General features: G+C 48.2%; 1 protein-coding gene across 1 annotated transcript; it reads right to left on the reverse strand.

Annotated features, from left to right (window-relative positions):
• Nucleotides 1-10,884: 10,884 nt before the first annotated feature.
• On the reverse strand, nucleotides 10,885-13,692 carry LOC123124240 (uncharacterized). Its single transcript, XM_044544898.1, has one exon. It carries the CDS (start codon nucleotides 11,994-11,996, stop codon nucleotides 10,995-10,997), a length of 1,002 nt encoding a protein of 333 aa, XP_044400833.1. The 5' UTR covers nucleotides 11,997-13,692; the 3' UTR covers nucleotides 10,885-10,994.
• Nucleotides 13,693-15,641: the final 1,949 nt, after the last annotated feature.

Here is a 15,641-nt window from a genome sequence, read left to right on the forward strand (position 1 = left end):
CAATGTCCTGTTTAAGAAATTAAGACATCAAATTAAGCATAGGAGGCCACTCCAGTTCTGTTATCAAACTGCGGTGATGTTTCAGGTCCTTAATCAAATTACATTTGAAAAATTGTCAGAACAAATTAGATAAAATTAAACTATTAATTACTCATGTCTATATGATGACCCAAGCAAGGTGGCAACCAGAGTATGTCGGAATAGCTTTATTGAGTGCTTATATATCATGGCCCAGAATTGAAGGATATATGAAAAAAAAGTGTAGGAAGATAGAAGTAGATCAATAACAAAGTACCTAAAATTACCATACGTGCGAGATGTCAATGAGCCTCAAATGCAAGCAGTGCCCTGTCGAGCACATAGGCTGGAGCTAGGAGGCAAACCATGATATATGTGTAGATGTTTCATCTGCACAACGGATCTATATTTGGCTCACTGTTTTGTGATTTTCCTAAAGTAGCTAATTTGTCATCGACTTTATCCATTAAATCTCCATCACGTATGTCAAATTCCTGAACATGGAGACCGTCTGCCTGTAGCTAGCCTCTACAAAATAACCGGAGAAAAATGCATCTATCAGTGAGAAATAAACTTTTAGCAGTGTAAGTTTCCAGCCATATCAATCCTCGCTTTGAGACTTTCGACAGAGATCGGTTGAGGAGCTACAACTGTCTGTCAGGCTCGAGAGCCAGCAGCACAAACGACATGTACGTACCGCCAATAGCAAGACCAATGATGCCACGCTGGACGCTAATGGTTTTAGGCCTAGCACAGACGGACGGCGACGTCGACCTGGGAGACTCACGGCGGTCGTTGGGACCGTGCTGGCGGCGGCGGCGGCGCACCGCGTAACTCTAGAGAGGGACGGGGGATCGAGCGAGACGGGATTTTGGAATTAGGCATCGACGGATTAATAGATGGCTTCTGAATATCATGACAGAGACGGAGATAGAGATAATTGAGAGAGAGGCGTCCCCAGCAGCTAGCTCAACCGACGTCGCTGCTTGTCGATACCTCAAACACCTGCAACTTGTAGCAGAAAAATCAGAGAAGGAAGCGCAGCAGCAGCTCCTCCGATGCAAGCGTTGGCTGCCATCACCGGAGGGGAGGGTGGGATGCAACAGAGCACGGATCAATTAACACATAAACCATACCAAAAAATTGAGCTCAAACAGTAGCAAGTTGATGAGCACGGGAGGCACATGGACCTCAAACAGTACCAATTTTTTTCATCTTTCAGTAGCAGCTCCCAAAATTCAAGATTGAACAATTGAACTAACAACTGCAGTTCAGTCAGGCATCAATTCAACTAACAAATTCATGGTTAACCTTGCTGTTCAATTCAAGGAACAATCAACACCTCAATGCCTCAATGGCCATGAACAAGAGTAGAGAGAGGAGGGGGTGAACTCACCTGACAGAAAGGAGGAAGCTCCATGGGTGGTGCGTCCTAAGCTGCAGCAAGGCAAGGTCGACGCCTCCTCCCTCAAGCATCCAATCCTTGCCCTGCACATCTAACATGGAGGATCAAACCAAATATTAGAGAGAGAAAGTGGGGAGAGATAGGAGAGGGGATGAACTCACCCCACGGCCACCGGACGGAGAAGCAGCATCCTGGAGACAGAGCTGCGCGTGGCAGCGTGGTGGGTGTCGGAGAGGAGGCGCCGGAGGCGCCGAAGCCATGAAATCCGAGATAGAATCCATGTATGAAAACAAAGTATGGACTTTGACTGACTTGCCCGATGAGCGGCGAGCCATAGAAAACAAATGGATCTTTAAGAAGAAGACGGACGCAGATGGTAATGTGACCATCTACAAAGCTCGACTTGTCGCTAAGGGTTATCGACAAGTTCAAGGGGTTGACTACGATGAGACTTTCTCACCCGTAGCGAAGCTGAAGTCCGTCCGAATCATGTTAGCAATTGCCGCATACTATGATTATGAGATATGGCAGATGGACGTCAAAACGGCATTCCTTAACGGCTTCCTTAAGGAAGAGTTGTATATGATGCAGCCGGAAGGTTTTGTCGATCCTAAGAATGCTAACAAAGTATGCAAGCTCCAGCGCTCAATCTATGGGCTGGTGCAAGCATCTCGGAGTTGGAACATTCGCTTTGATGAGATGATCAAAGCGTTTGGGTTTACACAGACTTATGGAGAAGCCTGTGTTTACAAGAAAGTGAGTGGGAGCTCTGTAGCATTTCTCATATTATATGTGGATGACATACTATTGATGGGAAATGATATAGAATTCTTGGAAAGTATAAAGGCCTATTTGAATAAGTGTTTTTCAATGAAGGACCTTGGAGAAGCTGCTTATATATTAGGCATCAAGATCTATAGAGATAGATCAAGACGCCTCATTGGTCTTTCACAGAGTACATACCTTGAAGAGATATTGAAGAAGTTCAGTATGGATCAGTCCAAGAAGGGGTTCTTGCCTGTATTGCAAGGTGTGCAATTGAGCACGGCTCAATGCCCGACCACGGCAGAAGATATAGAAGAGATGAGTGTCATCCCCTATGCCTCGGCCATAGGGTATATTATGTATGCCATGTTGTGTACCAGACCTGATGTAAAGCTTGCCGTAAGTTTGGTAGGAAGGTACCAAAGTAATCTCGGCAAGGAACACTGGACAGCGGTCAAGAATATCCTGAAGTACCTGAAGAGGACTAAGGATATGTTTCTCGTTTATGGAGGTGATGAAGAGCTCGTCGTAAAGGGTTACGTCGACGCTAGCTTCGACACAGATCTGGATGACTCGAAGTCACAAATTGGATACGTGTATATTTTGAATGGAGGAGCAGTAAGCTGGTGCAGTTGCAAGCAAAGCGTCGTGGCGGGATCTACATGTGAAGCGGAGTACATGGCAGCCTCGGAGGCAGCACAGGAAGCAGTCTGGATGAAGGAGTTCATTACCGACCTAGGGGTGATTCCCAATGCGTCGGGCCCAATGACTCTCTTCTGTGACAACACTGGAGCTATTGCCCTTGCGAAGGAGCCCAGGTTTCACAGGAAGACCAGGCATATCAAGCGTCGCTTCAACTCCATTCGTGAAAGTGTTCAAAATGGAGACATAGATATTTGTAAAGTACACACGGACCTGAATGTATCAGATCCGTTGACTAAACCTCTCCCTAGGGCAAAACATGATCAACACCAGGACGCAATGGGTGTTCGATTCATCACAATGTAACTAGATTATTGACTCTAGTGCAAGTGGGAGATTGTTGGAAATATGCCCTAGAGGCAATAATAAATGGTTATTATTATATTTTTTGTTCATGGTAATTGTCTATTGTTCATGCTATAATTGTATTGTCCGGAAATCATAATACATGTGTGAATACATAGACCACAACGTGTCCCTAGTAAGCCTCTAGTTGACTAGCTCGTTGATCAACAGATAGTCATGGTTTCCTGACTATGGACATTGGATGTCATTGATAACGGGATCACATCATTAGGAGAATGATGTGATGGACAAGACCCAATCCTAAGCATAGCATAAAAGATCGTGTAGTTTCGTTTGCTAGAGCTCTTCCAATGTCAAGTATCTTTTCCTTAGACCATGAGATCGTGCAACTCCCAGATACCGTAGGAGTGCTTTGGGTGTGCCAAACGTCACAACGTAACTGGGTGACTATAAAGGTGCACTACGGGTATCTCCGAAAGTGTCTGTTGGGTTGGCACGGATCGAGACTGGGATTTGTCACTCCGTGTGACGGAGAGGTATCTCCGGGCCCACTCGGTAATGCATCATCATAATGAGCTCAATGTGACTAAGGCGTTAGTCACGGGATCATGCATTGCGGTACGAGTAAAGAGACTTGCCGGTAACGAGATTGAACAAGGTATTGGGATACCGACGATCGAATCTCGGGCAAGTAACATACCGATTGGCAAAGGGAATTGCATACGGATTGATTGAATCCTCGACACCGTGGTTCATCCGATGAGATCATCGTGGAACATGTGGGAGCCAACATGGGTATCCAGATCCCGCTGTTGGTTATTGACCGGAGAGGCGTCTCGGTCATGTCTGCATGTCTCCCGAACCCGTAGGGTCTACACACTTAAGGTCCGGTGACGCTAGGGTTGTAGAGATATATGTATGCGGAAACCCGAAAGTTGTTCGGAGTCTCGGATGAGATCCCGGAGGTCACGAGAGGTTCCGGAATGGTCCGGAGGTGAAGAATTATATATAGGAAGTCAAGTTTCGGCCACCGGGAAAGTTTCGGGGGTTACCGGTATTGTACCGGGACCACCGGAAGGGTCCCGGGGTCCACCGGGTGGGGCCACCTGTCCGGGAGGGCCCCGTGGGCTGAAAGTGGAAGGGAACCAGCCCTTAGTGGGCTGCGGCGCCCCCCTTGGGCCTCCCCCCATGCGCCTAGGGTTGGGAACCCTAGGGGGGAGCTTCCCCCTTGCCTTGGGGGGCAAGGCACCCCTTTCCACCCCTTGGCCGCCGCCCCCCCCCCCAACCCTAGATGGGTTTTGGCCGTCCCCCCCCCCTCTCCCAAGGGGGCCTATATAAAGGGGGGAGGGAGGGCAGCAACCGACAGCCTTGGGCGCCTCTCTCTCCCCCTGCAACACCTCTCTCTCTCTCTCTCTCTCTCGCAGAAGCTCGGCGAAGCCCTGCCGGAGACCCGCTACATCCACCACCACGCCGTCGTGCTGCTGGATCTCCATCAACCTCTCCTCCCCCCCTTGCTGGATCAAGAAGGAGGAGACGTCGCTGCACCGTACGTGTGTTGAACGCGGAGGTGCCGTCTGTTCGGCACTTGGTCATCGGTGATTTGGATCACGGCGAGTACGACTCCGTCATCCACGTTCATTGGAACGCTTCCGCTCGCGATCTACAAGGGTATGTAGATGCACTCCTTTCCCCTCGTTGCTAGTAGACTCCATAGATGCATCTTGGTGAGCGTAGGAAAATTTTAAATTATGCTACGATACCCAACAGCCGCGCCAACTAAGTATATGTGTGTGCTAATAGTCCTGCCAACTAAACATCAATGCGTGTGCAACTAGACTACATTGCCACACCAACTGAGCATATGTGTGTGCAACTAGTGTCCTGCCAACTAAACATCAATATGTGTGCAACTAGACTACATTACAAGCCAACTGAGCATATGTGTGTGCCAATAGTCCTGCCAACTAAACATTAATGTGTGTGCAACTAGACTACATTACAAGCCAACTGAGCATATGTGTGTGCAACTAGACTACATTACAAGTCAACGAACGAGGGTTGCACATCGACTACTAGGTAGTTGATCGGGACAGTAGACTAGTTGCACAACAAAGTTGCGTGGTTGCTAGATTGCAATCTCATAGGAAGTTGAATCATGCAGATCCAAAAATTAGTTTTGGAAAAAGTTGCACGATGTAATACTAAAGTTGCACCATATAGCACAAAAGTTGGCATCGAAAAAATTTCGTCGAAATATACCCATGCGGGATCTAGTTTCAAAAATCTCGTCGCAAGAGTTCCAGCAGTGAAAACGGATCTGAATTCCGACGAGCGGTTTGAAAGATATGCCTTTTTAAAATTTAGAACTCCATAATAAATGTGTGTGGATCTGTTTTTTTCGGAATGTGATAATCAGTGTATTCGCATTTAATACTAACAGCCACATGCACTAGAAGACAAAAAAAATTAACACAGATGCATGCAAGACCGGCCGCCCGTTTTGCCCAGACGATGCGCGTGCACCGGAAAGAATTTGGGTTTGTTTTTTCAGTGGAGAGATGGGCCGAGCGTGTGCGGCTGTCGTGCGGCCACTCGGTCTGGTCAAATAGTGCGCGTGCACTTTTAAGATTTTAGGCCAATTAAATTAAGCACTAGTGTATATATTCCACACACTGCTTAGACAAATGCTACATATCAGTGTACAAAAAAGTTTTCTTGCTTCCAAATCATATATAGCGAGTGGTGATTTAAACCGTTTTATATTAATTTACAGAAAGAGTACATATAGCTACCTTGGTCGTCACAGTGTGCCCTTACTAAACACTAATGCATCCACGAGTGTCTATTATTGTACATTCTACCAGTCTTTTCATCAATATAGTAATGCGGCAATGCAGGTGTGCGCATTTCGGATTGGTCGTTCTGTATTATACAAATGGAAAACTTAAATTACATCCGAGTATATAGTTTGTTCTGGGCACTTTGTGCGACCCATGTGAGCATGTCAATGGCTTGCCATGCAAGGCTACTTAAACTGGCAAAAGGAGAAGAGAATAGCAAGGCAATTAAGAATTTAATGCTCCTTGGAGATTATAGAGAATAATTAGTTGCAGACAGAAGCGATGCTGTGCTTAATAACTGATGTAGGGTTCTTAGGTGATAAACCAACGCCTCCATGTCCCCTCACCAACTGATTCGGCGCGAATATTGGCGCCCTGTCCCGTTGCTGCAATTTCGTCTCTCAAGTCTCTCCAGGTTCCTTGGGATTAGTTGTAGTAATCAACTTGAGATCTTGGTCTCTGACTAATGACTACATATGTATGCACGCCGTCGCTTCTAGATGCATGCATGTGTCAGTGGCAACGTGGCCGGCATGTGAGCTGCATGCATGCATGCATGATACCTGTTCCGTTATATTGCGAATATGCACTTCATGCATGTATGCTTCTTGTATATTTCTAAGTTATTACAGCAATTCAGCGTTGTCATATACACATCCAAAACGTAGATTCAGAGGTTCTCTGACTGTTTTGTGTTGTTCTAGCTGGATCTTGGCCATCAATCTTGTTCATAAACATTCGTCGTGTTTTCCTCTAACATTTCTAATCATATAGTACTAAGATTTTGCAGTGTTAACGAGTTGAAGGACACTGCGATAAACCCATGATTGCAAGATAATACGAGTGGTGCATTAGATTTTTCTTCGGCTGGAGGCATCCAGTTGAAGACTAAAAGGTGCGGAGGGAGATCCACATAGGGATTATGCACCACAATTGAAAACTAGAACTCTAATCTGATCTCTTTAGCAAAGGGAACCCCTAAGTACGTGGTTAGAGTGCTGAATTAAAGAATTAATGTACGCCACACTAGCTAGTTAGATCGTATCTTCATCTGAGCATCTTTAGTCGATCAATATTGGGCACAGAAATCAGGTGATCTAGTTTTGTCGTTGGCTGGTTGCCCTTTTATTTTTTTTCAAAAAGGGAAGTTCGCTACAGCCTCTGCATCATAACGATGCATACGGCCAATATTATTAAAAAGCAAAAGGTTCAACATAAGTCTTCAAGTCTCGAACAAAGAACCAAAAAAAGGCTCACAAAGAGCTAAACAGTAATAGGAAAGCCACAACCGGCTGGCATAAACAGATAGAAGCATTACATGCCTATCCTATTACATGACTGTCATCCAAACCGGATGAAAATATCCCGAGCTACCATCTCCCATCGGGTAGACCCAGTAACCAAACGCTCCCTGGCCTCCGTCGGAGTGAGTAGCGACCACATACGGATCATGGCAGTGGCTCTGAAGATAACCCGCAAAAAGTGAATATTTGTTGTTCTGTTAAAGACCAAATCATTTCTGCAGTTCCAGACTGCCCATAATAAAGCACATACTCCTACACGAATGTGTCTCGCTGCATCGGAAACTATCCCATCAAGCCACGTCCCAAATAACGTGTTGACAGAGTTCGGTGGAGTGATGTTAAAAGCTATGTGAACCGACCGCCACATAATTTTTGCCAGCGGACAATCAAGAAAGAGGTGTTTGATTGATTCATGTTGGTCGCAAAAGCTACATCTTGTAGATCCTGTCCAATTGCGTTTTGCCAAATTATCCTTAGTTAAAATAACTTGTTTATGCACAAACCATATAAACACTTTGATTTTCAAAGGTACTTTAACTTTCCAAACATGTTTCGATCTAGGAATCACACTAGAGTTAATAATATTCAAATACATGGATTTCACCGAGAACTCTCCATTCTTAGTTAGTTTCCAGCACAACTGATCCGGCTGTTGAGACAACTGAATATCCATCAATGTTCTCACAAGGTTGAGCCAGGTTTCCCAACGGTTTCCCACTAGCGTCCTCCGAAATTGAATATTGAGCGGAGTGGACTGCAACACTATTGCAACGTAAGCATCTCTACGCTGGACAATGTTATACAAAGAAGGATATTGGAGTGCGAGGGGCGTCTCCCCTAGCCATGTATCCTCCCAGAACCTCGTAGCGGTACCGTCTCCAACTATGAACTTTGTCCTATTGAAAAAGAGTGGTTTAACTATCATCAATCCTTTCCAAAAAGGCGAAACAGTCGGCCTCACTGTCACCTGGGACAATGTTCTAGAGTGAAGGTACTTGTTACGCAAGATCTGAGCCCATGTGGCCTCCGTCTCGACAGAAAGCTTAAACAGACACTTGCTAAGGAGACATCTGTTCTTCACTTCCAGATTCTCAATACCTAGACCCCCTTGGTCTTTCGGCCTATAAATGATATCCCATTTAGCAAGTAGGTATTTTCGCTTAAGTTCATCACTCTGCCAGAAGAAGCGTGATCGATAGAAGTCGAGCCTCTTCCGGACTCCAACCGGTACCTCCAAAAGGGAGAGAAGAAACATGGGCATACTCGTGAGGACTGAATTAATAAGAATTAATCGTCCTCCGTATGACATCAGCTTGCCTTTCCAGCAGCTCAATTTCTTCTCAAATCGGTCCTCAATGCACTTCCATTCTCTGTTGGTCAGCTTACAATGGTGAATTGGTATACCTAAATACGTGAAAGGTAAAGCCCCCAATTCACACCCGAACAATTGTTTGTACGCATATTGGTCATCATTAGCCCTTCCGAAACAGAACAATTCGCTCTTGTGGAAGTTAATCTTTAACCCGGTCAATTGTTCGAATAAGCATAACACGAGCTTCATGTTTCGCGCTTTTGCCAAATCGTGCTCCATGAAGATGATAGTGTCATCAGTGTACTGTAGAATGGATACACCTCCGTCAACTAAGTGCGGGACGAGGCCACCTACCTGACCCGCATCCTTAGCCCTACCTATCAGATATCGACCACTATGTTGAACAGAATAGGTGACATACTTTGTGTGTTTGGAAGTAGTGACCTATGTCATCATTAACTTTAATCCCAACACTCCCTTTTTGCGTGAAAGAGTCTACCTGGTGTCTCCCGGCCTGATCAAAACCTTTCATACGCAATGCCTATTGAAGGAAGGGCCATTTGACCTTATCGTACGCGTTCTCAAAGTCCACTTTGAAAACAACTCCGTCCAGCTTTTTCGTGTGGATTTCATGGAGCGTTTCATGCAGGACGACAACCCCTTCTAGGATGTTTCTGTCCGGCATGAAAGCGGTTTGGGACGGTTGCACCACAGGGTGCGCAATTTGCGTAAGCCTATTAGTCCCGACCTTGGTGAAAATTTTGAAACTTACATTAAGAAGACAGATAGGCCTGAACTGCTCAATACGAACAGCCTCTGTTTTCTTAGGAAGTAGAGTTATCGTTCCAAAATTAAGTTGAAACAACTGAAGCTGTCCAGATAATAGATCATGGAACATCGGAAGCAAATCCTCTTTGATAATATGCCAACATTTTCTGTAAAACTCCGCCGGAAAACCATCCGGCCCTGGAGCCTTATTGTTCTTCATTTGTGAAATGGCCTCAAACACCTCTTTCTCCGTAAATGGGGTGGTCAAAATCTCATTCTCGTCTGACGCAAGTTGAGGGACATCCTCAACCCTGGACTCATCTAAGGACACGAAGTTATCCTCCGGAGGCCCAAACAGCTGCTTATAGTAATTGGTTATATAAACTTTCAGATTTTCTTGTCCTAAAATCGTCCTCGTCCTGCTAGAGCTGAAATATCCTCTTCTTGCGGTGCTTGCCATTTGCAATCATATGAAACAACTGAGTGTTATCATCCCCTTGGACAATTTTGTGAACCTTAGCTCGCAATGCCCACTTCAATTCCTCCTCTCGAAGAAGTTCTTTCAGTCGCAACTCTGCCTCCACCTTGGTTTCCAGCTCTCTGGTATCTAAAATAGTGGACTCGGCTTTTAAGTCTAGGGATTGAATAAGTAGAAGGAGCCTTTCCTTCTTGGCCTTATAAATCCCATGCGTATGTTTAGCCCATCCACGAAGGAATCTTCGCAGATGCCTAATCTTATTCTGCCATCTTTCAACAGGAGACCTTCCTCCTGAATCTTTAGCCCATTCTCTAGCTATCAGATCGAGGAACCCTTCTCTATCAAACCACGATAATTGAAAGAAAAGGTGTTTTTATTTCCCACATGGGTAGGATTACCAGAGTCAACAAGCAACGAGGTGTGATCTGAAATTGCGCGTGATAACGCCTGGACTGTTACTAGGGGGAACTTCTGTTCCCATTCGACGCTAGCGAGGACACGGTCCAGCTTCGCAAAAGTCGGGTTTGGTAACGAGTTAGCCCAAGTGAATTTCCTACCAGAAAGCTCTATCTCTCTAAGATCCAAGCTTTCGACTATGGTATTGAACATAAACGACCATCTGCCATCAAAATTCTCATTATTCTTTTCCTCCCTCCTTCGAATAATGTTGAAATCGCCCCCAGCGAGGATTGGGAGCTGCTTGCTACCGCAAATACGGACAAGATCAACCAAAAAATCTGGTTTGAGTTCTGGCTGCACGGCACCATATACCGTCACCAATGCCCAATTAAACCCACGGCCTTTGATCTGACCCGAAACTTTACCGCAAAATCTCCCATGACCACACTCCGAACTTCCAACGAGTCACACTTAACCCCGAGTAGGACCCCACCAGACCTTCCTCTTGGAGGTAAGCAGTGCTAGTCGAAGTCAACGCCCCCCCCCCCCGATAAAGTGCTAAGGAATTGGGGGGTGAAATTGTCACTTCCAGTTTCGGACAGGGCAATAAAATCCAACTGGTGTTCAATAGATGCTTCCGCTAGAAACCTTCTTTTAGCCAAGTCTTTAAGACCTCAGCTATTCCAAAAAATTCCTCTCATATTTCATCATGAATTTTTTTAGAGGTACGGATCCTAGCACTTCTATGCACAGCCGAAACTGGATAAACCTTCCGTTTCCACTTCCGCTTAGGCTTATTTTGATCCTCCCGCCGGTCCTCAAGACCGGGCTCTGAGGAATTAACCTCCGAAATATCTACATGGATCGAGGCCTTAGGGGAACCGAATCCCTCATCCTCCTCTGTCTCAGGAAGTGAAGGGGCAAGATCCGCACAAAAACTATCAAGAGCCCTGACTCCCAACGCATCTATGTCGGAATCATTCATGGGTTTAACAGCTGCTATGTTACGTATCATTTCCAAAGCGCGCTCCGCTTCGAGATCGAGAATATCATTAACTGATTTAGTGATTTCACTACCATTACTACCTAGTGAAACCCCTAATTGATTTGCATTGTGAACAATCTCATCATTGGAAAAATGTAAAATCGAATTTGACGTGTTGACTGACATACCAGTAGAGACCTCAATGTCATGAAGCTTGGTCGCCTGCATAGCGCACCTTAGCTGCATGTCATCCACATCCGGCTGCTCCTGGAGATGACTGCTCATCCGCCGCCCCTCAGAAACAGGATCCGGGATCCCTCCAAAAGCAATGACCTCCTCCCGCGTGGCCCTATTTGGGGTGAGGCCTCCTGCCCAACCCCCAACAGAGCTCGACTGAACTGGAGCAGCCGAAAAATCACCAAGAGTCCTCGAAGCCTCCCGCGGCATCGGCCGGTGCCCGGATCCCAGAGACGCCACGGGATCCCCTCCAACCACGGATGCAGCAACCCGACCCGTGAACGTAACAACTGAAATAGGCGATGCCGCTGGAGCGGGGCCGCGCGGCGAAGCGATGAACGGTGAGCGGGGCTCATGGCCGCCAGCTCCACCCGACCCTCCAACCAGGGAAGCCGTCGCCGGTGACAGCGCCATAGGAGGCGTCGGAGGATGCATCGCTAGGGGGTAGAGAGGGATGCGCAGGCCTCCTGCACGCATGCCCCTCCGAGGTCCACCAGTGCAAGTGAAGAAATCGAGTAGGAGGGCCGGGCCACCTGCCCGCCACCTCCCGCCGAGGCGTCCAATGCGGCCGCCACCTCTAGCCTATGCAACAAAGATGAAGAGGGAGCAATGGAGGCCTCCTACCCACCGGCTCCTCCCTGTCCATCAAGCACTATCAAAGAGTCACACCCTGCTACCACCAGCATAAGATGTTCCGACAGATCATCCAAGTCAACTCGATCACTCCACAGACGAGGAGGTGCGGAGAAAGCCCCCAAGGATCCAAGCTGCAGCATGTTTGTCGGAGCAGAAACCGGTGACTTCTCATTAGCAGGCTCTCCTGCTTTAGACGAAGTCGAAGGCCCACTAGCCTTATCACCATTATTCTGTGCACTATCATCCTGGTTCCCGGAGGCACCTCCCCCCTCAGAAGTATCCATATGATGTACCTCCTCAAAATCCTGAAATAGATTAGGATCCTCATACTCGCCATCCAAAATATACACGATGCCCTCATGAGAACATCTTACCACATCCGGCAAGAACTCAATGTTAGCAACACTGACAAGCAAACGCGCCACCCCATGAGCGCGTGTGAAGGGCATATCCACCTATTCCGTCTTGCCAATCAGGGATTCGAGGCTCCATGTGACCAAGAAATTATCCAGTGGTTCAGTTGGCGCCCCCGAGAAACGTACCCAAATCTGAGTCAACGGTGTACCCTGAGGCTCCTTCTTTTTTCACTCATCAAACTGCAGCACAAAATTTGTTCCAGTGACTCTACTCATGCCAAATTTGAGGATTCTCAACTGATCCTCTTTAGAAGGAAACTCCACTTTGTATGTCTGATCTGTTAACTTCAGCAAAGACCACTGAAAATTACCCGGCGCCAGCTCCCGTAGCTGTTGAATAATTTGAGCTTCAGTCAGAGGTCCATGAACCACCTTCACCACACCTGGGAAGGAAGTTTCAATCACGGGTGTCAAAGGTGCCATATTTGGTGACTCGAAGAACATCAACTCTGAGCAACAGACCCCATAAATGTTAACAGTAGGCTTGGGCCCCAAAAGAAGAGGACACTCTGCCGCCGTATGCTTCGGTTTCCGGCACAAATCACATAACTCAGCAGTGCATTCAGCCATAAAGTGTCCCAGTTCACCGCAACGAAAACATGTCAACTTTTTCTTCTTAATCACCCACTTGGACGGTTTGTCATCCTCGGACCTTTCCGTACCTTTGTCAGACGCAGTATCACCAGGCTGAATGGGCTACGGCAGCGTCACTGCGGCCAAAGCCTGAACTGTCTCCACTGCCACCGGAGGCAAAACCAATCCAGCGGCAGGCACCTCCGCTAGGCTCGTCTCCGAAACTGTAGCAGCGGGCGGACAGCGCGGAGGAGGAGGGCGCCGGTTCCCGCCTCGACCTCCGCGGTAGCGGCCCCGGAAGGAACGGTTATTAGGGCCAACCGCACCCTCCACGAAGTTTCCGGGCGGCCCTTGAAAACCTCGACCGGTAGCTCCGTGATCTGTCCAAGCATATCCGCGCCCACCTCTGGTAGACGACGAACCACGATGAAGACCTTCTCCGTAAGCGTTAAAACCATCATCACCCCACTGACCACGAGGGGGATTGCGGCTATCACCCGCAAAAGCACCCGTGCCACGGCCATCCGCGCCATGGGCAGAACCACCCCGCCCGCCAGCCATCTGCCTCGGCCAAGGGAGTTGCGGCGGAGGGGGCGCAGCCCTGGGCGGCGGCGGCGCTGCCCTGGCAGTAGGCATCGCGGCCCGCGCGGGCACCGGCGCGGCCGATCCCGCTGCATGTGTCGGAGTAGCACCAGCAGGCCCCGTAGCCGTCCTCGCCGCAGGCACGGCCTTCGCTGCGGCGGAGCCTTAGGCGGCATCTTGTTCCCGCGGTCCCCAGCGCCACGTACACGCCGGTCGGGCTGGGAACCTTCTTAGCGCGTCCAGAAGAAGCAGCAGGGAACCCTAGTCTCCCGTGGCATCGAACCCTAAGTCCAGCGCCGCTGCAACAAGACGAAAGCGAACGTGCATGCGGTGGCTCCCGATCCGATGCCTCCTCATGCACGTCGGCCCCCTTAGGCAGATCGCAAGCCTGGCCAGCCCCCTGTGCCTCATACCCACTACTAACCAGGCCCACCTCGGAGACACTCAGCTGCGCCTCATCTCGACCCAACAGCGAGTTCAAACGATCATGCCTCGCCGCCTGAATGTCACGAACCTCACCGGCCGCCGCCGATTGCCGGACCAACGTCCGGCCCCCTTTCTTCTTTCTTCTGGTAACCTTCGTGCAGTACTCGGGTAGGAAGAAATCGGACAGCGTGACAACAGGCGGACTGACCTTTGGCAAAGGTCCGATCCAAGGCTTGACTTTTGGCGTCTGCGAAAGCACCCTGGGACCGAAACTAACAGATTGCTTGCGTCCCTCGCCATGATTGAGGGGCAAAGATTCGGGTATTACCAAATCAAGCCGAGTGGACGGCAGAGCCGATGAGACCGGCGGATCATCGGCATCCTCCTCCTCGTCGGCAAGAACCCAAAAACATCCCCCAAACCGCGGCCTGGGCTTCGATCCTTCCGTCTCCGTCGTAAGATCCACGACTTCTATCGGATCTTCCTCGTCCGAAGGCGCCTGCAGACAGCCAAGAACGTGAATCTGGTAAAAATCAATCAAGAGACGCGTACCTACTGTAATCTTCTCGTCGACCTCCAGATGCTGACCGCCGAAGATCTCCCCTTTGATCTCTAATCGTCATCCATCTAGACGGAGAATGCGAGTAGATAGATCCACCATTCCAAATTCCGGCCTCCCGAACGTCTTCGTACCGAATTCGCCACTTTGATGGATGCAAGAACCCCCGATCCCGATCCGCCGTCGAGGAAGGTCCTCGATGAACCAGGCTACGCGCCGGCTCCTGCGCCGACGCAGGCGTCTCCGTCGCCGCCGACCGCTGCTCTTCCCAGGACGGAGGTGGCGTGGGCGGTGGTTCCGGAAGGGGCGGCAGAGTCGCTTCCCCATCGCCCTCGGTGTCCATCGCCCCTCCAAACGTGTTCGGCGTCCCTTTTCTATGGCGGGGATACTTTTGGTTGGCGTTTAGCCAGACAAATTTGCAGCTATGATGCTAACTGATGTCGTTAATCACGCCAAGTCGAAATTAGTTGCAAGGCCAATTAACTAAGTACACCTCTAGCTGCCGGTTTGTTTGACACTTGGAGTACTCTATAGGGAGACATTTTCTTGTCATAGCGCACGACGGATGCTGCCAAATTATGCTACTTCTGGTGAATACAGAAGGACATATAACATGTTTCCTCAAAAAATATACTCTTCTTTTGCCTCGCTTACACAATTCAAGAGGAGAATAATTAATCAATGTTCTAGTAATCTTCTTAATTGCATTCTACAGTAGTAGCAATTTATATCAAACTTGTGTATTGTTGTTTAAGGCTGGCCATAATGAGGTAACATGACCAGTATCATGCACTTGGCACTCGCAAACATGCTTATGTGGCAAACAATTAAAAAAAGAAAGAGGGTTAACATAGATAGATACTGTATCATAATAAATGTTATGCTACTATGTGTAATGCATGGCAATAAATGAGATCACCTATGATACTA

Source organism: Triticum aestivum, chromosome 5D (assembly GCF_018294505.1).
Source record: "Triticum aestivum cultivar Chinese Spring chromosome 5D, IWGSC CS RefSeq v2.1, whole genome shotgun sequence".
NCBI classification, from domain to species: Eukaryota; Viridiplantae; Streptophyta; class Magnoliopsida; order Poales; family Poaceae; genus Triticum; species Triticum aestivum.

Excerpts from the sequence above, each read along its gene's own strand:
- LOC123124240 (XM_044544898.1), bottom strand. The coding sequence starts at position 11,996 with ATGCGTGCAGGAGGCCTGCGCATCCCTCTCTACCCCCTAGCGATGCAT.